This window comes from Protopterus annectens, chromosome 11.part0 (assembly GCF_019279795.1).
Source record: "Protopterus annectens isolate FY-2018-M chromosome 11.part0, PAN1.0, whole genome shotgun sequence".
NCBI classification, from domain to species: Eukaryota; Metazoa; Chordata; order Ceratodontiformes; family Protopteridae; genus Protopterus; species Protopterus annectens.
This window is the reverse complement of record NC_056745.1, coordinates 1,097,831,231-1,097,857,349: the sequence shown is the minus strand read 5'-3', so window position 1 is coordinate 1,097,857,349 and position 26,119 is coordinate 1,097,831,231. Positions and strand designations below refer to the sequence as shown.

At 43.6% G+C, this 26,119-nt stretch overlaps 1 protein-coding gene across 1 annotated transcript in view; it reads right to left on the bottom strand.

Moving 5' to 3' along the window:
- The window catches only part of CCDC59 (coiled-coil domain containing 59), a 115,436-nt gene that overhangs the window by 15,343 nt on the left and 73,974 nt on the right, over positions 1 to 26,119 (bottom strand). The window contains exon 3 of the mRNA XM_044088438.1: positions 23,255 to 23,354. Within this exon, the coding sequence (XP_043944373.1) occupies positions 23,255 to 23,354 (100 nt within the window). The remainder of the gene's footprint in view (positions 1 to 23,254; positions 23,355 to 26,119) is intronic.

Genomic DNA, 26,119 nt, shown 5'->3' with positions numbered 1-26,119 from the left:
CAAGAAAAGGTTCCCCAATGGGGTACTTAGCTTTATTGAAGACTTCGGACTGAAATTCGAATTGAAAATCTCAGGTGTCGGCCAACCGGCACTTGCGAACTGCTTCTGCTTCGGGCACCGCGCAAGAAAGACTGGAGAAAATGGCGTTGGATGCCTCTTATATACCCCTGGCGCACTGACTTCAGGGAAGAAGCGACAGCAACCGACGCCGGACCAAGACTTTGGAATTCAGGCCGACTGCGGGACCGCCTGACGGCAGGATAACCCAAGTGTGATGACTGCAGCAGGGTAACACGGACATCTGTACTATGTTCATGGTGTTACACTGCTGCAGTCATTACATTTGGGTGGAATCCCAAAGCTGGGGTAGGGTGGCTGGTTCTACAAGGCATTAGGGGTGGCTATAAGGCCCTGCAGCACAGCAGTGGCAAAGCCAGCTCTGGATTTGGAGTATAAAGGCAAATGTCAATGCTTGGTGAAGGTATGCACAGAACTCCATGTTGCTGCTTCCAAAATATCCTTGGTAGGTACTCCTCTGAGGTAGGCAGCTGAAGTCGCTGTTGCCCTGGTGGAGTGAGATCTAATGCTGCTAGGTACAGGTTTCCCATGGTGAGTATAGCAGAAATGTATACAATGTCCTATCCATTTTGAAATGATCTATTTTGAAATGGCTTTTCCTTGTGTTCCTGCAGTATATGCTACCAATAATTGCTCAGATTTTCTGAAAGCTTTGGTTTTGTCCAAGTAGAAGCATAACTGTCCGTGAATGTCCAAAGAATGTAGTAGTCTCTCCCCTTTGTTCTGTGGTTTTGGATAAAAGGTTGGCAAGTGAATAGTTTGGTTTAGAGCCACACTTGATACCACCTTTGGTATAAACGTAGGGTTAATTCTTAAAGACACCCTGTCTTGGTGGAAAATGAGGAAAGGTTCCACTGCCATCAGTGCCTGTAATTCTGAAACTCTTCGTGCTGATGTTATTGCCAGTAGCACAGCAGTTTTCCAAGAGATATATTTTAATTCTGCTGTGTTAGCTGGCTCAAAAGGAGGTAAAGTTAATTTTTCCAAAACAAAGTTGATGTCCCAAGTTGGAGTAGGTGCTCTACGGGGCGGTCTTATGTTTTTAGCCCCTCTGAGGTACTGTTTGAGCAAAGGATTAGAAAAAATTGGTGGATCAGTGTTGTAATGAGAAGAAATGGCTGAGGCGGGGATCTTGATGGATGAGAAGGAGAGGCCCTTGTCCAGCATCTCAGTTAAATATTGAAGTATCTGAGGAATGTTTGAGACAAGAGGGTCAAGGCTGTGCGCCTGGTTCCAGGCACAGAATCTCTTCCATTTATCCGAGTAGGCTTTCCTGGTGCTAGGCCTTCTGACCTCCAGAATGACATCCATAACAGCTTTGGAGAGAGGCATTGCTTGCTTGACTAAGGAATTTTCCATGCAGCTAGGTTTAAGGTCTTTAGCTGGCTGTGAAGTATCAGATTGTTGTGCTGTGTCAGCAACTGTGGGATCTGAGGCAAAATCCAGGGTGGTTCTTGTGCTATGTTCTTTAAGATTGGGTACCAGTGCTGGCGTAGCCAGTCTGGTGCAATCAGGATCATCTTTGGCTCTTCTTGCCTGGCTTTTAGGAGTACCTTTGGAAGGAGAGGTAAAAGGTGGGAAAGCGTATACTTGCAGGTTTTTCCAGCTGAATGAGAGAGCATCCACTTTCCATGCTTGTGGATGGTAACTCCTTGTGCAGAATTTCTGTAGTTGGCAGTTCATTGGGGATGCAAACAGATCTATGTCCGGGCTCCACCATTTTTGTGTTATCATTCTGGAATATTTTTGGATTCAATTCCCATTCATGGGGATCCATGATGTTTCGGCTTAGGTCATCTGCCAGTGTGTTTTTCTCTCCTGGCAGGAATTGTGCTTGCAGATGAACTTGGTAGTCTAGAACTGTGTTCCACAAGGTCATGGCTTGTCTGCAGAGGGGGTAGGAGTGTGTGCCCCCTTGCTTGTTTATGTGCCACATAACTGTGGTGTTGTCTGTCTTTAGTAGTAGTTGTCCTGGATGCAGCAGGTCCTTGAAAGTTATAAGTGCATTTTGTACAGCTAGCATCTCTTTTTGATTGATGTGAAGATGCCTTTGCTCTGCGGGCCACTCGCCCTGAATACATTTTCCTGCCATGTGTGCTCCCCAGGCGTAATCCGATGCATCTGTTGTCAGTGTTTGCCTGGCTGTGGGTTGAGAAAAAGGCTGTCCCTTGTTGAGGTGACAAGCTTGAGCCCACCATCGAAACTCCTGTTGAAGGCAAGGAATTGGTGGTATAACTGTTTCCAAACTTTGACAGTGTTGAGACCATACACTCTAGGTACCATTGTAGTTTCCTCATATGCAGTCTGGCATATGGAATTGGTAGTATGCAAGATGCCATGTAGCCCAAGGCCTGCAGAATTTTTCTTGCAGGGAGCTGGGTCTTTGTTGCCATCAATTGAAAGTATTGAGTCAGTTGTCCTTGCTTGTCTGGCGTGAGATAAGCCATCTGGGCCATTGTGTTCAAGCTGGCACCCAGGAATATTATCGCTTGTGAGGGCACTAGCTTTGATTTCTTTTCGTTTACTGTGTACCCCATGCAACTTAACTTTTTTACGAATGTCAGATGCTTTAGAAGAATGTCCTTGCTCTCTGCTTGAATCAGGCAGTCGTCCAGGTACGGATAAATTTGAATTCCTTTTTGTCTGCAAAATGCAGTTACTGGTGCCAGGCACTTTGTGAAGACCCTGGGCGCAGTAGATAAGCCAAAGGGCAGTGCAGAGAATTGATAGTACATTGAACCAGCTAGAAAGCTGAGGTATCTTCTGCAGTTTTGTCTGATAGGGACATGCAGGTATGCCTCCTTGAGGTCCAAAGTCACGAGCCAAGCTTTCTTGCCCAGCATGGGAAGAAGCTGCTGTAGTGTCAACATTTTGAATTTCGGAACATCCAGGTAAGTGTTTAGAGAAGAAAGATCCAGAATGGGTCTCCAGGCTTTGTCCTTTCTGGGAACCAGAAAGAGTCTTGAGTAAAATCCTTGTCCTTGCTCCTGTGGTGGTACCTTTTGAATAGCTCTCATGTCCATGAGTGCTGTAATTTGTTTTTGAGCCTCTGCCCATTGATTTGGTGGCAGATTTGGCATTCCTTTTAACCTTGGCAGAGTGTGAAAGTGGAACCTGTAACCTTCAGATACAATGTTGAGAACCCATTTGTCTTTGGTGATGCAATGCCAATTGTGAAAGAAAAGTGCCAGTTTTCCTCCTAAGGGGGCTGCCAAGAGAGAGCTGTTTGGCAGCTGTAGTGGGAAGTCATTGAGGCTGCTTTTTATATGGTTGGGGCCTGTCTTCCTCTTCATTCTGGCCTGGTGTACCCCATTGTCGAGGCCTGTAAGGACCTTGTGCTTGACCTCTACCTCTCGGACGTATGTATCTGCCCCTTTGAGGTCTGCCTGTGACTGGAAAGGACCAATTCTTTGTTGGCCAATTTCTGCTAAAACGAGGAGGCTGAACCTGTAAGAAATCCTTCACCATTTGTATAGATTTTGCCTTATCCTCCATCTTCTTTAATACCTCCTCTGCCTTAACTCCAAACAACGCATCCCGCTGCAAAAGTGCATCCAATAATTTTGCCTTGGCATGATCTGGTAACGTATGTTCTTTTAACCAAGCATGTCTTCTAATGACAGTGCCTGTAACTGCTGCTCTACAGGAGGCCTCTAAGGAATCAAACCCACATTGCAAAGTATGTTTTCCCACTTGTTCAGCTGCATGCAAAAAATCCTGCATTTCTTTAAAATTAGGAGGATCTGAATCTGGAAGCATATTTTAGCATGTGAAACTGGCAATTTAAGGCTCTCATTGCTAAAGTTGCAGACGTATATACTTTCTTTCCCCATCTGTCCAATGCTCTGGAATCTCTGTCAGAAGGAACTGGGATTTTTGCTGATGAGGCCTTAATCCCTTTGGGTCCCTGAGAAATAGTTTCAGGGTCAGCAACAGGGCTTTTATACAGAAATTTGTGAGAGTCAGGGACTCTGTAATATCTATCAGGTTTAACTGGGGCTGGAGGTAAGGAGTCAGGGTTTAAGCTGGATTCAGTGTACACATCATCCACAATATCTAACACTGGCAGAATAGCAAGGGGTCTGTGTTGAGGTAATAAAAGGAAGTCTCTGAGCCTTTTCTTGGATTCTGAGTAATCCTGGACTTCCCAATGGAAATGCTCCCTTCATGGTATGTAAGGTCTCCCCCAAAGGAGTAGTCCTCAGGCGGAGAGGCTGATGGAATTGATTCCTCAGCATCAGAATCCTCATAAGGGGGTAAAGAATATCCTACGTCTGAGGATGAATCTGAAGAAATGGACACCTGGTCGGAAGATTCATAGTCTGCATCCTGTCTGGGCCTTTTATCAGGAGGGGGATGGGACCCCCTGATCAGGGTGATTAGGTCTTCGGCCATTTTGAGCATTTATTTCTTAGGCATGGAAGCCTGTCCTGGAGAATGCTGTATCTGCTTCTTTGTTTTTAAGGGGGGCTTAGACTTAGCAGCGGGTTTAATGGTTAACTGGGTAGGTCTGAAAACACCCTCTGAAGCTGTGGATTGCTCAGCTACTTTGGTTCCCTCTGAAGGGTTAGTTTCGGTAGGCTGAAAACCTAGAGAGTGTCCGAAGGCCCAGCCTGCTCCACGTGTGAGTCGGAGGCGGTCTGTGGTTCTCTGGAAGCGGTCGTCAGGGGTTGCGTAGGCGCCTCGCTGAAAACCGGAGAACCGGCGACCGGCCTAGAAGAGGCCACGTCATCGGTTTTGGGCCTCGGATGCCTGTCCTTGTCTTTGCGCTTTTTATGTATTCTGGTCGTCGGAAGTTCCGATGGCATGGTGTAATTGAATTTTCTGCCAAAATAATGTCGGGCGAAATCAAACCAACGTTTAATAGTGCGCTTGTTAAACCTAGCACAAAACAGACAACCAGTGACGTTGTGGTCTGGACCTAGGCATGGAATACAATAGGAGTGGAAATCCTTATGAGGTATTTGCTTACCACAAGAAATACAGTTATTAACTTTTACTGACATCGGTCTGAGGCAAGAAAAAGTTTCCCCAACGGGGTACTTAGCTTTGTAGAAGACTTCAGTTCTGGATTCGGAATGAAAATCTCAGGAGTCGGCAGACCGGCACTTGCGAACTGCTTCTGCTTCGGGCACCGTGCAGCAAGAAAGACTGAAGAAAATGGCGTCGGCTGCATCTTATATACCCCTGTCGCCCTGACGTCAGGGAGGAGGCGACAGCAACTGATGCCGGACCAAGACTTTGGAACTCAGGCCGACTGGGGAACCGCCTGACGGCAGGATAACCCAAGTGTAATGACTGCAGTAGTGTAACACGATGAACATCTGCCATGATAGAAAAAGGGGACAGTAGAAAAGGTACCAGCAATGGTACAAAAGAATACCCGAAGGTATGAAGAAAAGGAAGAGATTACCAACGATGGTAAGGGAGAAATACCTTGCGGAAAAAGGTGCAGAGTAAAGAGAAGAAAACTCAAGAAAATATTGTCACTAAATGCGATAGAGTAATAGACAACAAAATAGAAACTTTTCTGACAGAAAAAGTTATATATATGACTAGTCTGACAACAAACATCTATACTTGGCTCAAGAGAAGCAGCTTGACACGACCGAATTACAACGCAGCAAACGAAATCTGAGGTAACAGGGAGAGGGGGATTTTGGGTAAGAGTTTAGCTCGAGAGTTTGTAGAGGACGCGAGCTTGGAAAAGCCAGCTCGGTTCCGGGGTCGGAACCGACACCCATACGTAAGGAATGACGGAGGATTAACAATATCAGATCTATGTTTTTACACAGGGGTTATGATGAGAACTTAGTAAAGGATAGTTATAACAAAGTAACAAGAGACAGGAATAAAGTTGTAAATAACAAAACAGGCAACAAAATAAGAGAATATCCAATGATTTTGCCTCAGAAAATAATCTTTTCTAGGTTTCTAAATATACATTATTTTCAGTCAAGCAGAAGAAATTGTTGGAATATAGTTAGAGGGGAGGTTGCTCCCCTCAATAATATAAAATTAATATTTTCTTATCAGAGGGGACACAACCTAAAAGATTTTTTGGTACATGGAATTTACAGGAAACCTTTGGAAAAAATAAAAGAAATGGGAATCAAAGGTATTAAACCCTGTGGAAATTGTACTATTTGTAAGTATGTAGTGGAAACCCAATCAATGACAAGAAGTTCCAGGCACAAGGGTGTTATATGTGTAGAAGTGTTGGCATTGTTTATGTTATTAACTGCCCTTGTGGAAGTGTTTCTATAGGAGAAAGTAAAAGGAGTCTAGGGGAGCGGGTCAAAGAACACATTAGGGATGTTAAAAACAAGATAGTCAGTCCTATAGCAGAACATTTTAATAAGGTGCATCAAGGAGATTTCAGTGGTTTACAAGTGACAGTTTTAGAACAAATCAAATCCCAAGATACAATTAAATATTTTTTGAGAAAGAAGGAATCAATTTTTATATTGAAATATAATACACTCCAACCCAATGGCATGAATAAGCAGTGTAATTGGAAAAGTTTTATTTGAAATGTGTACATATTTTAAGATAGAAAACTTTTTAATTGGTTATTTAATTGTAATATTGGATGATTGCTTTAACTGGATGATTGTTTGTCTTTTGTCAGTATATAAGATGTGTATCTTGAGGTTATCTGTACTCTGTAAAGGCTGTGTTTTAGCCGAGGTGCTGACAGAATTGATTTTGTGCAAAAACAAATTCAGCAGTGGGAGGAGTCCGGTTCCTGGTCTTTTGTGGTGAATTTCTCCTTCTTGTGTGGTTCCAACATTACTTACACAGCAGTCTGACCTACATCAGTGTGTGGTGTTGGCCTTATGTGAAATGGACCATTACGCAAAGAAATCAGGGAAGTTCCTATCACACCATCCCCCAAGGCATCAGCTCAATTCCTGGAGTCCATCCACTGCAATCCCCATTTCTTAGAGCCCCTGATTCATACTCCCTAGTACTGCTCCCACTTGCTAGGGCTCTTCCTTCCAGTAGTTTCCTTAATCGTCTTTTTAATTTTTCCAACACCTACCTTAATGCTAAATCACAGTCTGTTTTGCTGTTCCACGAAACCACCTCCTTCCCTCGGTTAGCTAAACAGTATTCACAGCCAAACCAGTTCTACACTAGGTTTCACTTATACAGCATGTGGTGACTACTATGCTACAATTAAAATTCTAGGACAGAGGTTTCTCAGACTGTCACAGCATGCCATTCTTAAATGATGGATGAATTCCTTAGCTTCCAACTAGATGTAAGAAAATTAATTTGACCCTACCCACAGCTATGGAGGGCAGCCATATATGAGCTAAAGGGATATGGCCCTGTCATTCTGAAAACAGTCATTATGTATCATCAGTAATGAGACTGCAAACATTCCAACAACTCATGGAAATGTGACTCAGCAAGGGCGGAAAGAATTGAAATCCTTAAACAAAGAGGTGACTGGCAGCCCTCTAATCCGACCTCTGAGGAGTCTGTGTTCCTGCAGGCCTTTCGCGCCTGGCCCCCCTACCTCCTGGGTTACTCCACCTGCTGATGAACTTGTCTGGCTCATCGTGCAGCGTGTGTGGAAGGCTCCTGACACCGTCGAGGCTATTCGCCAGAGGCCAGATAAGATTTTGTCCCCTCCTGCTACTAATCCCCATTGGTCTAAAGGTCTTCCTGTGGATGCTCTGGTGGTGGCAGCCGCAACAAAAAAGGATCTGGCGGAAGAAGAAAGCCAGACTGTCCATCCGCCTAACAGGGCCCTGGACAGGATAGGGAAGCGCACCTTTGCATCAGCGACCTTTACTATCAGGTCCCCTGAATTATATGGCACACTTTACCAGGCTTCAAAGGGATCTGATTTCTGAGCTCTCTGAAACCTTGGCTGGTGCCGTGTCTGATGAGGTCCGTGACAAAGTACTTACAAACAAGTTGTGTATACCAACCATAACATTAGAAGTTCAATTTTCAGGAAAACCACTGCAGTGCCTTCCCCTATCATGACCCAATAACAGAGTTCAGACAAAGAGAACTCTACAATGCAGGAAGGTTATTCCAGCCATTTGTACAGTCCCCATGCTTGGTGCACATCATTTTCTACCAAGCTGCCTATATATTCATTTGCTGTTGTTGATTTTAACACTGAGTAAGGTTATGAACAAGGCAGCTATGTCAAGAATCTAAATGGCAATGCTCAGATCTGCTCTGAGCTACAACAGAACGGCATTAAATATACGGATCCCAAGGATACTGCCAATATCCTGGTAGATCGATTCACTGTCAACTTCACCTCCCCCCCCATCCACTAAAGGGCCCATCTCAATACCAAAAGATTGCCAAATTCCTGTAATAATGGCCACACAGGTAAAAAACGCACTCTCCAAAGCTAAGAATACAGCATCCATGGGACCAGATGACATCCCGGGCTGTGTACTACATGAACTACAAAATGAACTGGCACCTCACCTAAGTGTCATGTTTAAGCATAGCCTCACCTCAGGCTTCGTGCCCACTAAGTGGTGCACAGCTACAGTTATCCCACTCCACAAGGGAGGATCCACCTTGAATCCTGGGAACTACTTTCCCATCAGTCTGACGAGCCCGATCTGCAAGGCCATGGAACTTATAAACAAAGCCACTGGCAACTTTCAAACACTGGACCCCACACAGTTTTGGGTTTGTGAAGGGCTGATCTTGTCTCCTGAACCTGACTGACTTCTTCAAATCAGTCTCCAGAACTGTGGACGAGGGTAAGGCGGTCCACACAGCCTATATGGACCTCACCACTCCGACACCATCCCCCACTCTGGAATCATAGGTAGACTTACTAAGCTAAGCATAAATCCCTACATCACTCGATGGGTTGCCAACTGGTTTACTGACAGAACCCACACTGTAAAAGTAGCCGATTTCAAAGCCAGCTCCAGACAAGTGACAAGAGGAGTACCTCAGGGTTCAGTCCTGGGACCGCTCTTGTTTGGCATCTACTTCTCTGAAGTACAGGCCAACACTAAGGGATTCTGGCTAACAAAGTTCGCAGATGACTGTAAACTGGGAGCCATTATTGAATCCCCAAATGATGTGGATACTCTGCAAAAGGGTCTTACAGAAACAGATGCTTGGTGCCAGAGCCATGGGCTCAAGCTTAATGCCAAGAAATGTACAGTTATCCCCTTTGGGAAAAAACATGTACCCGTGAATTACCACATAGGTGGCAGTACACTAAACACCAAAAGTGTGATAAGAGACTTAGGGACACAGGTGGACAGTGGTCACACCTTCGATAACCACATTGCCACAACAGTCAGGAAATCCTTATATGTGCACACCTCATCACTAAGGGATTTTCATCCAGAAGAAAGGATGTCATTGTCCCACTGTACTCATCCCTCATTAGACCCATTATAGAATACAATGCCCTGTTTGGTATGTACCTCTCAAGACATCTGCAACAACTGGAAAGGCCACAGAAATATCTCACTAAAAAAATCACAGGCCTAAAGCAGATGCCCTATGCTGACCATCTAAAATAAACTCCAGCTATACTCTGTTGCATATCGTCTACTCAGAGGTGATCTTTGCTCAACATACAAGGCAATGTCAAACCCAGAGCTGTTGGACATGCTACACTTAAAGAAATCCCAGTCCTTCAGAGCCACACGCTCCAGGGATCTAAACCTTGTCATCACAATGAACAAAACATGCTGGAGGGATAGGTTCCTGACCCTGAGACTCCCCAGACTCTAGAATAGACTGCCCATACATGTCAAGCAGAGCGCCTCTTTGGTCCTCTTCAAAGGAACCTTGACGATTGGATGTGAGATAGTAAATTCACCCCGGGGATCATGTCAGTCGCCCTGCTAGATAGGGGTCCAGGAAAGTAAATATTGTGTGAAGAAATAGCCAAGGAATTGTTATGGCTAGGCTTGTATAGGCCATAGGGCTGATAACCTAGCACCAGCCTATGAACCTATGAACACAGGTATCAATCATGTCCTTTACCTTTCGCCCAATGTATTTAGGGATACTTCCAAACACATTTATATGAATAAGGAAACAGCTAGAGGCAGATGACAACATCCTGGCCTGATCTATTTCAGCAGAACTACCTCCTCAGAGCAGTATGGGAGAGGTCTTGAAAAGAGAGACTATAGGTTCATAGGTTATAGGTTCATACTAGGCTATCTGCCCTGGGGCAATTATAAGCCTAGCCCGATTCTGTATGGCTTACGCCACCCCTTGATTTGAGTATACTGTGCCCTTTCTAAGGTTTAGTTTACTGTGCCTCTGTCTAATAGTGACACGGGAGTAATCCCTGGGACAAACCTACGATCCCCCATCCACCTATCGAGATTCTTCTTGAAGAGATTCAGTGAAGTGCTCTGCCTCACATGAACTGGAATTCTATTCCAGAGCGAAGGGAGCCTCTGGGTTATGAACCTGTCCCTCCAGCAAGTTCTATTTATTTCTGTGCTGAGGTTCAAGTCCCTCGAGCGTGTGGCTCTAAGGGATTTAGATTTACTGAGGTGGAGCATGTCCATTAATTCTGGATTTGACATAGCTTTGTATGTCAGGCATAGATCACCTCGAAGTAGGCGGTATGCAACTGAGTAGAGCTGGAGTTTTTTTAACCGAACAGCATATGGCTTCTGTTTGAGACCCTTGATCCTCTTGGTGAGATACTAGGCCACCTGGCTATAAAACATACTGCACTGTGCATCTACTGTGTTCTGTAATGCTACAGAGGAAGTGGCATAAGTGAGGCAGTATACCAACACAGTAGATAAGCAGAAATGGCAAATATATTTCAATAAAAGGAATGGTATGTGAGTAATACACAAAGAAGTGAGTGTGCAATACCTGCAAGACTTAATGTAATGCATGTATACCTCATCTTTGCACAGTGTCAGAATGGATGTGGAAAATACCTAGTGAGGTCCATTGTACATCCCCCCTGGGACATAAAAGATACATGAATGGAGTGGGAAATTAGGAGTATTAGAAAAATAACTTTTGGTAACAGTGTGATGTTGCCACAGGATGCCTCAGCTTTCTCAATGGCCCTGAGCCCAGTGAGAAATAGTTCAAGAGAGGTTACTTAGGTTCATCAGATCTGAGGATGAGAAGAGGAGTCTGGAAACATCAGTCAGTTGTGGGGAGCCAAAAAATACCTCCCCCAACAAAAAAAATGTATACTTTGGGTTTACATTCTCGTATTCTTTTGCCCAGACATATTTCCATCAGCTGTGAGAATCCTCCATACTGCAACCATCTCTGGCCTCTCACCAACCCTGGAAGGTAGGGTGTATATGGGAACATCAAAATGGCAAAATATCTAATGGCGTTACATCGAAATGCTTACACTGAAATGCATAACATCAAAACTCACACATATGTGGAGTGAATGTTAAAAACAAATTACTACATGCAGGGGGCAAAGACCCCCTGCACCCCCCAGACCCACTGCCACTTAAGTATTCTACTCTGGGGATCGCACTTCAGTGCACTACAGTGCGGAAATGGAAGAATTCCGTTTCCTGCACTATAGCGTGATCTCGGAGTTGGTATATTTAAGTAGCGGGGGTGTGGGGGGGTGCAGGGGGGCTTGCCCCCCTGCCTACAGCCTTAATGAGTTATGCCTCCGTTGGAAGCTGTCATTGACAGCCTTTCGATGTTTTGCTAGTTCGCTGTAACCAGTTCAATGTAAAGGCCTTCGATATTTTGCCATTTCGATGTTCCGATATAGACCCGGAAGATAGCTATAAAGGTGCATTCACAGCATTTAATCTATCCAGCATCATCATGCACCCGCTTTTTTTCTTCTAGCCACACAATGCCTTCAAAATGTGTTTGCGGTAGACAAATGTTAACATCCACTGAAGGCAACATATCAAAGTAAATGAGAAACCTTTCATAATTTACAGCTATAGCCAAATTATAAACAGCTGCCAGTGGGTGGATGGAAGGAGGGTAGTTTTCAGTATTATAGTGGCTTCTCCTCAAAGATTTGTTAATCCGAATTTGTTAACTGGGATAAAGTAGTGATCGCAACAGACCAATTTCAGACTTGGCTTGAAAGACTATGGACAAAAATAAGGATAATTAAGTAAGTAGAACATGCAAGCAGTTGGGATACAGCAACATTAAACAGGATGTGTAATATCAATAGTAGTAAGAATACGGATACAGTATGAATTTATAATTTCAGTAAGATGTATCGGGGAGACAGAAAGAAGAAAAAAGGGGAAGGAGAAGAGTTTAAGGACTTATAATGCGTAGTTAAAGTGCTACCAACAGAGGTAGACAGCTGGCCTTATGATGGAAGACTGATCCATGTTGAGGATTTAAGAATATGGGCTTTTAAGTGGCTGTAGAATTTTGGATATGTGGAACTCTATGTTAAATGAGAAGGATGCAATTTAGAGAGAGTCCTAAAAGAGAGAAGCTGTGGGTACTGCACTGCAGGTTTCTATTAAGGGCGAGTGCGGTCTTGATCTCTTGAAACTGTAGGAGGGTATACTCAAGGTAAGTCTAGCAACTAAGGGAATGAAGATGTTTGACTACAGAAGTTTAAATATTTGAGAGAGAGAGAGAGAGAGAGAGAGAGAAATAAGAGGACCGCCCTGTGTTTGACAGGTTTCAACAGTATGGTAGTGATATTCTTATATGGGAGACAGAGATGAATCCACATAGTTTTGTTAAAAAGGGTCAGAACAGCTTTTTCATTCTTTTTGAAAGCAGCACCTAATGACATTCCATACTCCAGCTAGCAGAAATGTATGTCTTTACCAATGACAAATCTTGTCAAGTAGAAGAGAAAATGGGAAATCTTGACCAGAATAAGTAGTAGTTTATTTCTTTTTTTAACTAAGTGGAAATGATAGATAAGACGTACCCCAAGCCAAACTACTAGTTATTTATAAAGTGCTGTTCTATATAAAAAATTGCTCAGTTGTTTGACTTGCAGGAAGTTGTTGTTCTTAGTTTTGTTTACTGCTCAACAGTACACATTTTGGTTTTGATGAGTTAAGTAGTAAGTTTTTGTTGTTAACTAATTAAGGAATGAAAGAAAGTCAGTTTTGTTGTTAATGCTGCAGACTAGAAAATAAGAAACCAGAGTGGAACAGGATTATATTGTCAGTGTATTGTAAGGGTCGGAGATTAGATAGGTCAAAAGGGAGTGTTTTTTTTTTTTTTTAAATAAAGATGGAAAAGTAGAGAAACATGTATGGATCCTTAAGAAGCACATTCAAGTAAGGTGGTTGGGCAGATGTTGAGGAGCAAATTCAACTGTCAAGTCACAAATGGGTAGGTAGTTTTGGAACCAGAAGGTCTCGACTCTTACAGAGTTCTAGCATATAGTTTATGAAGACGAAGATAGAGTGATCTATAAGGTCAAAGGTTTTTGTGAGGTCAGTAAAGATGGTTGTATTTAATAAGCCTTTTTCTATACTGAGTAGCTGGGCTGTCAATATCCAGAGTGCTGTCACTATGCCACAGCCTGTTCAGAAGCCATGTTGGACAATATACTGTTTAATGTACTGAGACAACTGGGATAGACATTAGGCTTTTGAACATCTTACTAAAGGTAAGCAAGATGGAAATTGAATAGAAGTGGGAAGTGTTGGTTGGTTTGGTCTGGTCAAGTATGGTTTTAAACCAGATTTCCAAATGCTTTGCATAATTTTTCATGTAAAACGCAAACAATATAGCTAGATTATCTGACTGCATTGGAAGTATCAAGTGAAATTTGGTCAGGAAGAGGGTCAACAACTTTTGCTTTAATTAGTTTAAAGTAGAAGGATGAGGAGTAAAGACCGGAGGGATGTAGCTCAGCAAGAGTTGTAAACTCTTTTAGGAAGTCAAAGTAGGTGAAGTGACTACAGGAAGTATTAGTAGAAATTGGTTTGATATATTCCGTTAGATAACGGACTTCATTCCACAAAAGTTATGGACCATTTAACAGGGAATTCTCATAGGTAGGAGACTGTATTTCCAGGATTGCTAAATTTCATCCCTGATTTTAGATGGGTTTTAATTCATAGGTCTGTCTTAGTTTGTGGTTGGCTTTGTGTATTCTATTGACTATGCAAAGGAACATGTTGTAAATATGTATTAGCAAGAATCTTAAAATTTGCTGCCATACACTTATTGAAATGAATACATGTTTATTCACAGAGTAAATATTTTCATCACCAAAGACAAACACACTAAATGAACAGTTCAACACACACATGCAAAATAATGCCATGACCTTTTACGTCCTAAAACCATCTAAACAGAAGAACTTAAAGCCATGGTTAATGCTTTATCATCTTTCTTTTTAACTCACTTTTGAAATGCAAATGCAAGGCTCATCAGCTCTAGGCTGCGAGACCAAGACAATGAAAATCAACTGCCAAATGTAGTTGCTGAAATCCAGAATACCTGCCCAGCTCCTCAAAACTCCAAAACAAAAAATAAAAACCTTCTGAAATTTGTACAAACTAAAATGTGCTTAAAAAGTCCATGCTTGTCTTTATCTTTCAATAAAGTGCAATGGTGTTTATATAGTCTATTTCATTTCCATGTGGTTTGACCAACATAAAATGCTTCACAACTGGAGAATTCTGCCACAAACAAATTCTGATTTACAACTGAAATTATTTTTTGGTGTCCCATGACTCAACTGAGTATTATAACCATAAAAGGATAGGTTATTTGCTATAAACTTGCATTGCTTTCAACCATTAGAACTACAGGTTCCTTTTAACATCTTCAAAGTTAAAGGTCCCTTCCTTTCAAAAATATTATTGAATGTAAATCTGATGTTATTAATAAACACTGGCTTTCCACAGGAAATGCCTAGTCGTGTCAATCAAATTTTTCAGTTATTGTTAATCCTATACATGCCCATTTTACAGTCTCCATCTTCTCATTAACTAATACAGTATAAGATTCAACTCAAAGATTTTAGAAGTTAAAAATTTGTTTTGTTTGGTCCTGACAAACTTCTTCTTAACAACATTAACTTTAAAGTAGTAAGATGCAAACTTTGAAGGGCCAAATATGAGTTACTCACTACCTTTTCCTTAAAGATACAAGTACTAATAACATATCTTTAAAGATGTCTGGAGATCAAAGTATTTAAGAAAGCAACACTAACCTTAATGTAATTTACTTCAAATTTTAAGAGGCTTGTGAAATTTTCCATGTTTAAATCATCAAATGGTTTAAACATTACCAGTCCTTGCAAATAAAAGACCATTAACAAAAACTCAAATATGCTTTAAGAAGATCCCTAAAAGCACAACTGTGAATGATAAGGTCATCCCCATTCTGCCAATACTATACTTGCACAACTTGGGGACACAGCCACATCTATACCCACACCTTGTGATTCACAATCAAGTTCACAAACTCTCATAAGAAATTCTCGGTCCAGAAAAAGTATAACAAATATTCCGAGAACCACAGAAAATGTATTTGATGCAGAATCACTGTATATAGACTTTCACTATCATATGCAATGAAACATCTGCCATTTTCCATCTAACATTTTTAAGACTCCTGAAACAGTAGTTGAATGAAAAACAAAAGATTTCATATATTTCACAGCATCCTTTAACTTGTTCTCTATACGGACTGCCCAAGATTCTGTCTTGGATCTAGCTGACAAGAAAACAGATCTCAATGCAGGGGTCCAAAGAATCTTTTAAGACCTTTTGAACATAAATACCCACAAACAGATGTTCATATTTTTATAAAACAGATCAGCTAACAAATTTTCCATTTGAATTGCATATCCCCATATATACATTAAACCCCCATCTTTATCTGCTTTCATGATTCTTAAGGCTTTATCATTAGATAAACCCAAACGGTGCAGCCCTCTTACATGTTTTTTTCTCAAAATCTCCCCTCTCTCTCTCAAAAAATCTCTTTAAAATATCTATAACATTAGTTAGAGGAGGATTAACAATGTGCAGTTTCTTTTCAGCATTCTATTCCATGACATTCATGTTACTATTGTCCTTAAACAAAAAAGACAAATTAAACTTCAAAGTGAACAGACACAAGCATGCACATACGCATAAGAGCACACACACACACACACACACACACACACACACACACACACACACACACACACACGCACACACGCACACACGCACACACGCGTGCAATTCAGAATCACAAGTTCACCTAATGGCATGTGTTTAGGATATAGAAGGAAACCAATTTTGGTATGTGGGACACAGCCACATCTATACCCACACCTTGTGATTCACAATCAAGTTCACAAACTCTCATAAGAAATTCTCGGTCCAGAAAAAGTATAACTTTTAGTTATGTACTCACCATAACTTCAGATGTTTGGGATCCATCTCGCCTACATTCTGACTGATGGGTTCGGAGCCGATCCTCGGCTCGACTCGGCACGCTTATGCCAAAGAGCGAAGTCTCTTATTGGCTGAGCTTACTATATCCCAGGATGCACCACTACCAGTCCCCCAGATCTAGTTTGTCCGCATACATGCACACTGCACGCACTGCTTATATAACATCGCCAGATGAAACAAGATAAAACAGTAGAACTCAAAACCGTTCAATCTCTTCTGATCTCCAAGGCAGGGGAAGGAGGGTAGAATGAAGTAGATGGATCCCAAACATCTGAAGTTATGGTGAGTACATAACTAAAAGATGTTATGTGATCCTATCTCGCCTTATTCTGACTGATGGGACAGCGTCCTAGCACCTGTATCCTGGGTGGCTCACTGGAAAACACTCCTGAGTACCGTGGAACCAAATGAAGCTCGCCCTTTAGATGCCACATCCAATTTGTAGTGGGAAATGAAAGTGGATTGGACCAAGTAGCCGCAGCACAAATTTCCGATATAGCGAGCTTGGAATGAAAAGCTATAGAAGTAGCCATAGCTCTGGTAGAATGAGCTTTGATAGATGTTGTAAGTTGCTTATTCAAGAAGAATAAGCCTGAGTTATGCAATCTCTGATCCATTTGGAGATAGTAGCTTTTGTGATGGTTTGGCCCAATTTATTATCTGAGAAGGACACAAACAACTGGTCTGACTTACGGGTTGCTGAGTCCTGTCTAAATAGAAGCGTAATTGCCTGTGAACATCCAATTTATGGAGAGTGTATTCTGCTTCATTGGAGAATTTTGGGAAGAAAACTGGTAGCTCTAGAGATTGTTGGAGACAGAAACTAGAACAAACCTTTGGGACAAAGGATGGATTAGGCCTAAGTGATACTCTATCCTTGTGGAAAATCAAGTACGGTGGCTTAATAGACAGGGCTTGAAGCTCTGAAACTCTTCTTGCAGAAGTAATTGCAACTAAGAAGGCAGTTTTCCAAGACAGATATTTTAACTCACATGTAGCAGCCGGTTCGAAAGGGGGAGATGTTAATGCGCGAAGCACCAAATCAAGATCCCACGGAGGTGCAGGATGAAAAATTGGGGGTCTTAATAGGCTCGCACCTTTAATGAAAGTTTTGCATAGTCTGCTGCTCATCAAAGGAGGATCCATGGATTCGTGGAATTTAGAGATAGCCGCTAGTTGGACTTTAATAGTTGAGACAGAAGATCCTTGATTAAACAGGGACGTCAAGAATTTCAAAACCTCTGGGACAGGAGCAGTGATAGGGTCTAAGCCCTTGAGCTGAGCCCAGATAGCAAACCTCTTGCACTTACTGAGGTACAATTTGTTAGTGGTGGGTTTGTGGGTCAAGATAAAATGTGAACAACTTCCGGGTCTAGTGTGTGCCTTCTAACTAAAGTCGGAAGTGGAGGAGCCAAGCTGTCAATTTCAAAGATTGAAGGGACTGATGCCGATGTCCCGACTGATGGATTAGCAAGTCCGGAATTAGGTCTAAAGTCCACGGATCGTCCACCGCATGCTTCTTCAGGTAAGGAAACCATACCTGACGAGGCCAGTATGGGGCAATCAGTATCATTGAGGACCCCAATTGAGAAGCTTTTTGAATAACCTTGGGGAGAAGTGGAATTGGAGGAAAGGCATAAAGTAGCCCTGTTGGCCAAGGTTGTGCTAGAGCATCCATAGCTGGTACTCCCTGATGTGGGATCAAGGAGAAGAACCTTTGGCACTTGGTGTTTAGTGGAGTTGCAAATAGGTCGCAGCACGGCGTCCCCCATCTCCTGAAAACCTGAGCTGCTACTGTGTGGTTTAGAGACCACTCGTGAGGAGAGAGAATTGTCCTGCTCAATTTGTCTGCCAATATATTTGACTTTCCGGGATGTGGGTGCTACCAAGAAGCGGTTGGTAGCTACAGCCCATTCCCACACTCTCATGGCCTCTCTGCAAAGGGTACGATCTGGTCCCTCCTTGTTTGTTCAGATACCAGACCACCGACATGTTGTCTGTGTGGATGGCGATGAGGCCCTGAGGAAGAAACTTGTGTAAGGCCTGTAGGGATAGAAGTACAGCCCTCATCTCCAACACGTTGATGTGGAGAAGAGCTTCTGGAAGCCAGGAGCCCTGAACTAGCCTGCCCAGACAATGCCCCCACCCTATCTGGGAGGCATCTGTCGTCAGGGTAACCACTGGAGAGGGAAGAACAAAGGGTTTCCTTGATCCAAATTGGATGTCTGAAGCCACCAGCGAAGGTCCCTTTGCATATTTCCGTAATCATGATGTGATGATTGAGGGAAGATCCTGAAAGGACCATTGAGTTGACAATAGCCACTGAAGAATCCCCATGTGCAATCTTGCCAGAGGAACTAGAAGAACCGTGGCAGACATTGAGCCTAAAACTTGTAGAACCATCCTGGCTGGGGCTTTGGATCTCGAGATCAGAGCTTGAACTTGGCCCTGTAAAGTTTGGATCCTTTCGGCAGGAAGAAAGACGCATCAATCTTGAGTCTATCTCTGCTCCTATGAACTTTATGCGTTGAGAGGGCAGCAAGACAGACTTTGACCAATTGAATGTAATCCCCAGGGTAATACCCAGGAGATGGTGGCTTTGAGGTTGTCCATTAGTAGATGCCTGGTGGTGGCAGTCAGGAGCCAGTCGTCCAGATAGGGAAACACTTGGAATCCAAGACTTCTCAGGTGAGCCGTCACTACTGCCAAACACTTGGTGAACACCCTGGGGCTGTGGTGAGACCAAAGGGCAGGCGCAAAATTGGTAATGACTGACTCCCAGGCTGAAGCGCAGATACCTCCTGGGCGCCTGATGTATCGGTATGTGATAATAAGCGCCCTTGAGGTCTATGGAGCACATCCAAACATCCTTCTCCAACAATGGGAGAATGGATTGTAACGTGACCATTCGAATTTGGATTTCGTGACGGATTGGTTCAGTCTGCTGAGATCAGTATTGGTCTCAGGTCCCCTGTCTTTTGGCACTAAAAGAACCTGGAGTAATTTCCTGATCCGATCTGGTCTGTGGGGACGGTTGGATGACTCCTTTTCTAGCAGCTTTAAAGCTTCTGCGGCTGCCATTTCCCTTTGACTGGGTGGTGGGTCCGGGATTCTTTTGGACGGTGGGGGAGTATGTGAATGGGATGGTGTAACCTCCGGCAATGATCCGAAGCACCCATCTGTCCTGAGTGATTGACTCCCAGGCTTTTAGGTGCTTGGCAAAAGCGACACCCGACTGGCTCCGGAGCAGCACAGCCGGGCAATCCCTCATGGCGTGTGGGAGGCTGAAGAGCCACGAAAGGACTCGCGGTCTCCAGAATTGCGGGCCCTCTGCCGCCTCTGGGACGGCGTCTCCTGAAAAATTTCCCGTCCTCTGCCTCTGGAAGGGGAATCTTCCTGCTGTTGGGAGAAAACTTACGAGATTTGGAACCACATTTTCCCTCCTTTAGCCTTGGGGTAAGGCCGAAAGGGAGTGGAATAACGGGCACCACGGCAGATAAAGTTTTCCCTCTTGCTCACAGCGGGTAAGGGTGTCTTTAACCTTGGGTCCAAACAAGGAGGACCCATCAAAGGCGGCGAAGGAAGACTTGAAGGCCTCCATGAACTGACACAAGCGGAGCCAGGCTTGTCTCCAGAGAGCCACGCCTGTGCCTGCCGCTCTACCCGCCTTCGGCCGCATAGGAAATGAGCCTCATGGACGAGTTAGAAATTGATGCAAGGATAGCCAACTGAGAGCTAACCGACTGGGCTAGCTGCTCAGGTAGGTTACCCAAGAGGGAATCTGACAACTCCTTGACCAGATCCCTCTGAAGCCTGGTAAATGTGCCAAATAATTCAGAGACCTTAACGTAAAGGCAGCTGAAGTCAGGGTGCGCTTCCGCATTACCTGTCCATACTCCTAGATTCCTTATTAGGAGGATGGATGGGCGCCAGCCTCTGCCACGTCCTGTTGTGTAGCAGATGCCACCACCATGGCATCTACAGCCACGCCTTTAGTGAGGAACTCCTTCTCGGGGAGCAGACAAAAATTTATTTGGACGAGAAGGGACTGGTTCCACGGTATCTGGATGTTCCCACGCCCTCGACAAACTAAATCCAGAAGCTCGTCGGGCGGAGACACCCAGGAGGCGGAGGCTGAGCCCCAAAGGCCTTGAGGAGCACTGACTCATCAGCAGAGGGGGGTTTGGATATCCAGCCACCTCGTTGTTTGAGGATCTCTAAGATGTCTGCAAATGAGACATCATCCGAGGACGACTGGGGACCCCTCTGCATCATCAAGATCAGTGTCTGATGTAATAGACTCGGGGGAGTCCACGTGCTTCCTCTTGCACGATCTCTTCCTTGGGGGTTCCTCCGAAGACAACTCCAAGAACCCTCAGGAGGAGGGGAACCCCACTGGGGTAACCTCAGGCCCCAGGGCTCCGCTGACTACGGACAGGGAACTGCCAAAGACCCAGTCTCCACGCCCAGGAAGGTGCCGGTAAAGCCGGAGAGATGGTCAAGAGGACTTGGCCAAGGCACTCCTCATGGCTCTGAAAGCCGGACCCCAGAATCCTGGGAGTGTCCGTCCCTGGAGCCATGATAGCAGACGGAAGTCCGCAGCCGAAGCACCGAGGGGAGGCTCGAACCCAAAGCATAGGTCCCAAACATCACCCCCGGGTCCAGCGAAGAAGTCCGGCCAAACTCGGACCCGAAGGCTGGTTGAGTAAGGGTCGGAGCCGACCCTAAGATCTCCACCGCTCCAACAGCACCTGCTCTGACGGAGCCAAGCAGTCGGAGGAGGAATGGCAATGGGTGGGCCAAGGTCATCGGCTCAAGCCAACTGGGTCGGAACCGAAACAAATTTTTGGAAGACTGGGGACTGGAACAGTCTTTGGAGCACCCTGTCTATATCAGAATCTGACATCCTCGAGACCGAGAGGAAACAGAACGGGTTCGAGACGGCCTCTCCAACGGCCCCAAGGGACTAGGGGACCGGCTCCGAGGTGACTCGATGACTATCGGCCGAAGGAATACACACACCAGATTCCATCGGTGCCGAGGTGGACTTCGGCGCCCAGGAGGAAGTGTCTGAGCGGGGGACCCTTTTCCGCTCCGAGACCAGTGCAGCCGACCAAGTTGACCCGCCTCGATGCCCCAGCCATCGGCTCCGAAGCTAGAGGAGTCGATACTGGTGGCATCGAGGCAGACCGTTCCGACCTCGGCTCCGATGTCCTTCGAGCCCAAGGAGAGGCCTGCCTATGTCTCTTGGCGGTCGGATCCGACGGACTGGTCGGAACCGACGCCCTTTTCTTTTTAGCCGGAGAAGGAGAGGATGCCAAGGCTTCTTCAAAGGAAGGTTTAATTAACCCCTTAAGAATCAATTTATTTTTCCTCTCCTGGAGGACCCTTGAGGAAAAAGCGTGACATACGCTGCATGACTCCTGTAAGTGTTTTGCACCCAAACAATACACACAGAGCGAGTGATCGTCTGTGATAGACATTTTGAAACTACATTTTGTACATTTTTTAAAGCCCGAAGGCCTAGGAGTCTGAGACATTATGGTAAGGTTTTAGAAGGGTTGACTGACCGGGAAGGCCCTAGATGAAGGGGGGCCGAAATCAAACTCAACCCAATCACACAACAAGTCTTCAACAATCCAAACACACACAATGCATTAGCCGTTAAAACAGCTTTTGAGACAAGAAACAGCAAAAAACTGACAGAAAAAGTTAGTTAAAATAACTACTCAGCCCAGCCAGCTCGAGACCACGTCTTCGCAGGAAAGCGGCAAACGAGATCTGGGGGACTGGTAGTGGTGCATCCTGGGATATAGTAAGCTCAGCCAATAAGAGACTTCGCTCTTTGGCATAAGCGTGCCGAGTCGGAGCCGAGGGATCGGCTCCGAACCCATCAGTCAGAATGTAGGCGAGATAGGATCACATAACATCAAATATTCCGAGAACCACAGAAAATGTATTTGATGCAGAATCACTGTATATAGACTTTCACTATCATATGCAATGAAACATCTGCCATTTTCCATCTAACATTTTTAAGACTCCTGAAACAGTAGTTGAATGAAAAACAAAAGATTTCATATATTTCACAGCATCCTTTAACTTGTTCTCTATACGGACTGCCCAAGATTCTGTCTTGGATCTAGCTGACAAGAAAACAGATCTCAATGCAGGGGTCCAAAGAATCTTTTAAGACCTTTGGAACATAAATACCCACAAACAGATGTTCATATTTTTATAAAACAGATCAGCTAACAAATTTTCCATTTGAATTGCATATCCCCATATATACATTAAACCCCCATCTTTATCTGCTTTCATGATTCTTAAGGCTTTATCATTAGATAAACCCAAACGGTGCAGCCCTCTTACATGTTTTTTTCTCAAAATCTACTCTCTCTCTCTCAAAAAATCTCTTTAAAATATCTATAACATTAGTTAGAGGAGGATTAACAATGTGCAGTTTCTTTTCAGCATTCTATTCCATGACATTCATGTTACTATTGTCCTTAAACAAAAAAGACAAATTAAACTTCAAAGTGAACAGACACAAGCATGCACATACGCATAAGAGCACACACACACACACACACACACACACACACACACACGCACACACGCACACACGCAGACACACGTGCAATTCAGAATCACAAGTTCACCTAATGGCATGTGTTTAGGATATAGAAGGAAACCAATTTTGGTATGTGTCACTGACTAATTTAATATACTGCTTTGTGGAAATTAAAGCTATAACCTGGAAGGCAGAAAATACTGCCCCTATTCACATTTACCTTTCTCTTCTGGGCTCGTTTAACTTGGATATTTTCATATTCTTCTTTGGCTTTCTGATTAGAAGTCTTTCTTCTGTTTTTCTCTTTTGCATTATTAGATCTGCAGTAAAGGAAAATAATACAGGTCATGAAAAGGTTTGAAAGCTATCAAGGAACAAAAATACATAGAATAGGATATATATCAGCTGATGCGGGAACACCGAATAATAGCAGCCTTTGACGATTAACAGTACTACTATTACTTGATAACTGAAAAAGAGAGTTTTGTTTCAGTTATGAAAAGGTCAAAACAATTTGCTCCAGTTATAAAATAATGCTTGGCTGTAACAATTTCACAAAATGCTCTGCACGAAAATTACACTAAGCACAACTTATCAAAAACTTTCCACTGTGCCGTAATTGGTGAAAAAAGCAGCTGAGACTGACATAAGTGCCCTTAAGTACACTTGTGATCGCCCACTCTTCACTTCCTTCCTGCAACCTCATTATAAAACAGCTCTATGCACAAGTGGTGTGATTACAGCACATAATTCAGAAAGAAACTGGGGTATGTTAACAGAAAAGAAGTCACATATGTGCAATGCAAAAATCTTTCAACAAAAATGCCTAGTCTGCTTCCAATACACTTGGTCATGTGTGCCTAATGAATTGGAAAATAGTACTTTTGGAACACTTGGGATCCAGAACACTAAAGGATACAATTCATTTTGGATGAGGTCTCCTTTCAACAAAAGCATGGAAAATAGCATAGGAAAGACAGAAAAAAAATAACGATTTACATTACTGAAAAGAAGACTGTTTACAATGTTTAGCCGGGTAACAGCTGTAAAATGCTTGAGCTACTTGTTGCTGACATGAAAGATTTTACAAGTTTTACAGTAGTCTGTCAACAGCAAGGCTATGCAAATATAATCTAAATCATTTTGTTACTGCTTCATCGAGCATGCCAGGCCCATGACAGACCAGAATAATGCCGTTTTACAAGTGTTGTACAGAAGAACTGCATTACTTCATATATGGCTCTGGGCGCTACATTGTGAGACATGTTGACCAGGACCAGTCAGTAGGAAAAACAACGTAAGTGAGATGGCTGTACAAGCTTGGATGAGGACTTGCCATACAAAATGTGTTTATTAGTCACACACAGAAAGGTTGAAGAGGGAAGCCAAATAAGGAGTAAAGCTAACCATACACACGGAATGCTTCATGTTAAATATTTCAACAAAAAGTACCTCCAGAACAAGAGGAGGGCCATCTCTCCTGCTCTCACTGTACCCCATCAAGGGGGATCCTCAGGGATGTTATCCTGGAAAACAACTAAGACATAAGCTGACAGAGCACGTACCTACAGATTCACAGTCCCATTAGGAATACTAATCAACATGTACAAGGAACATGGCTTCTTCAAAAGGCCATGCTACACTGAGGGCAATCCTGATCCTAGACTACTGAAGTGTACAAAGAATAAATTCTCCACCCCCTAACAAATTTACCAGTCCTAGCCACAGCATTCAACAAAGAAAACAGGCCTAAGAAATACACTCTATAATCTGTCCATTAGAGGTGACAGATGGTTGGAAGCTGCCAGGCAAATGCCCTTAGAGTGTAAACGCCAACAGAGCTAGATGAAGACAAACACAAACCATCAGGAAACCACACAAGATTGCCTCTAGATGCTATTCGGACTGCCTGCAAAACACTAGCCTGATGACCTACCAAAGAAATTGGATAAAATCCATCAATATACATAAGAGAGTACATCCAAAGGAATATGTCTCAAGAATAATAGCCAAGTAAACCAGAAGAGGACACCATTCATGATTGTGAACAGCATCCCCTATGGGATGAACACATATTCCCACTTGCACTCTCCCCACCAAAGACAGGGTAGGACTGGGGCAAGTTCCCCAAATAAGTAGTGCCATGGTCTGCCAAAAAAGAAAGGCTACACCTGCCAGGGTAAAACCTTCAAAGGGAAGGAAAGAGCAGGGAATATTCTTACCCCACCAGACCTGTCTGAAGAAATAAAAAGGGTAAAAAGTGACATGCAATAGGACATAAGCAGGAGGCACAAAGAACACTCCCACCATACTCCCAAGAACACAGAGGACAAAAGATTAATACTAAGACTGATCCTGGGGGTTGATCCACAGACTATATCGTCTTAGTAGTAGTCCCATCCACCACAGTGCAAGAAGGTTTAGGTGGCAGCAATCAATGCACTCTATTCAACTGATCAAAATGCATGCCAAAAGTCAATACCTAGGAAGCACAAAAACAAACTGTCAATGGGGGGAAGCAATGGTAAACACAAGGTACCGCAATGGTAAACACAAGGTACCCCCTCACCAAATGAGCTACCCATTTGCCAAGTACATAAGCCATTAGCAACAGAATATCTGAATAGCTGCACAGAAAGGCATGGGGCAAAAGAAAGGGTGTAGGAAGCCCACACTCTCCCTAATGCAATAAGTGAACAGCCTCTTACAAATTCTCCATAGTCTACTTATAGCTGGAGCAATATCCATGTCACTAAACATGCAGTTACACTACAGTGATTTATCTAGTGTCTTAAAATTACTTGGAATTATAGTTCAAAGTCACCCAGGAGTACAGCTAAGGTAAATTACAGTAATCAGAGAATGGGGAGGCAGGATGCCTGGGTTTAAAACAGTTGTCATACACAATAGGTTGAAATAATAACTTATCCTAATGGCAACACTAAACATATTTTGAAATGTGAATGGCATCACAGATATAGACAAAAAGGAAAGAGTACTGAATTACGTTAAGGAAATGTAGAGTGCAAATACCAATGCTACATGAGATACATTTGGAAAGAAATGAACATGTGAATTTGATAAA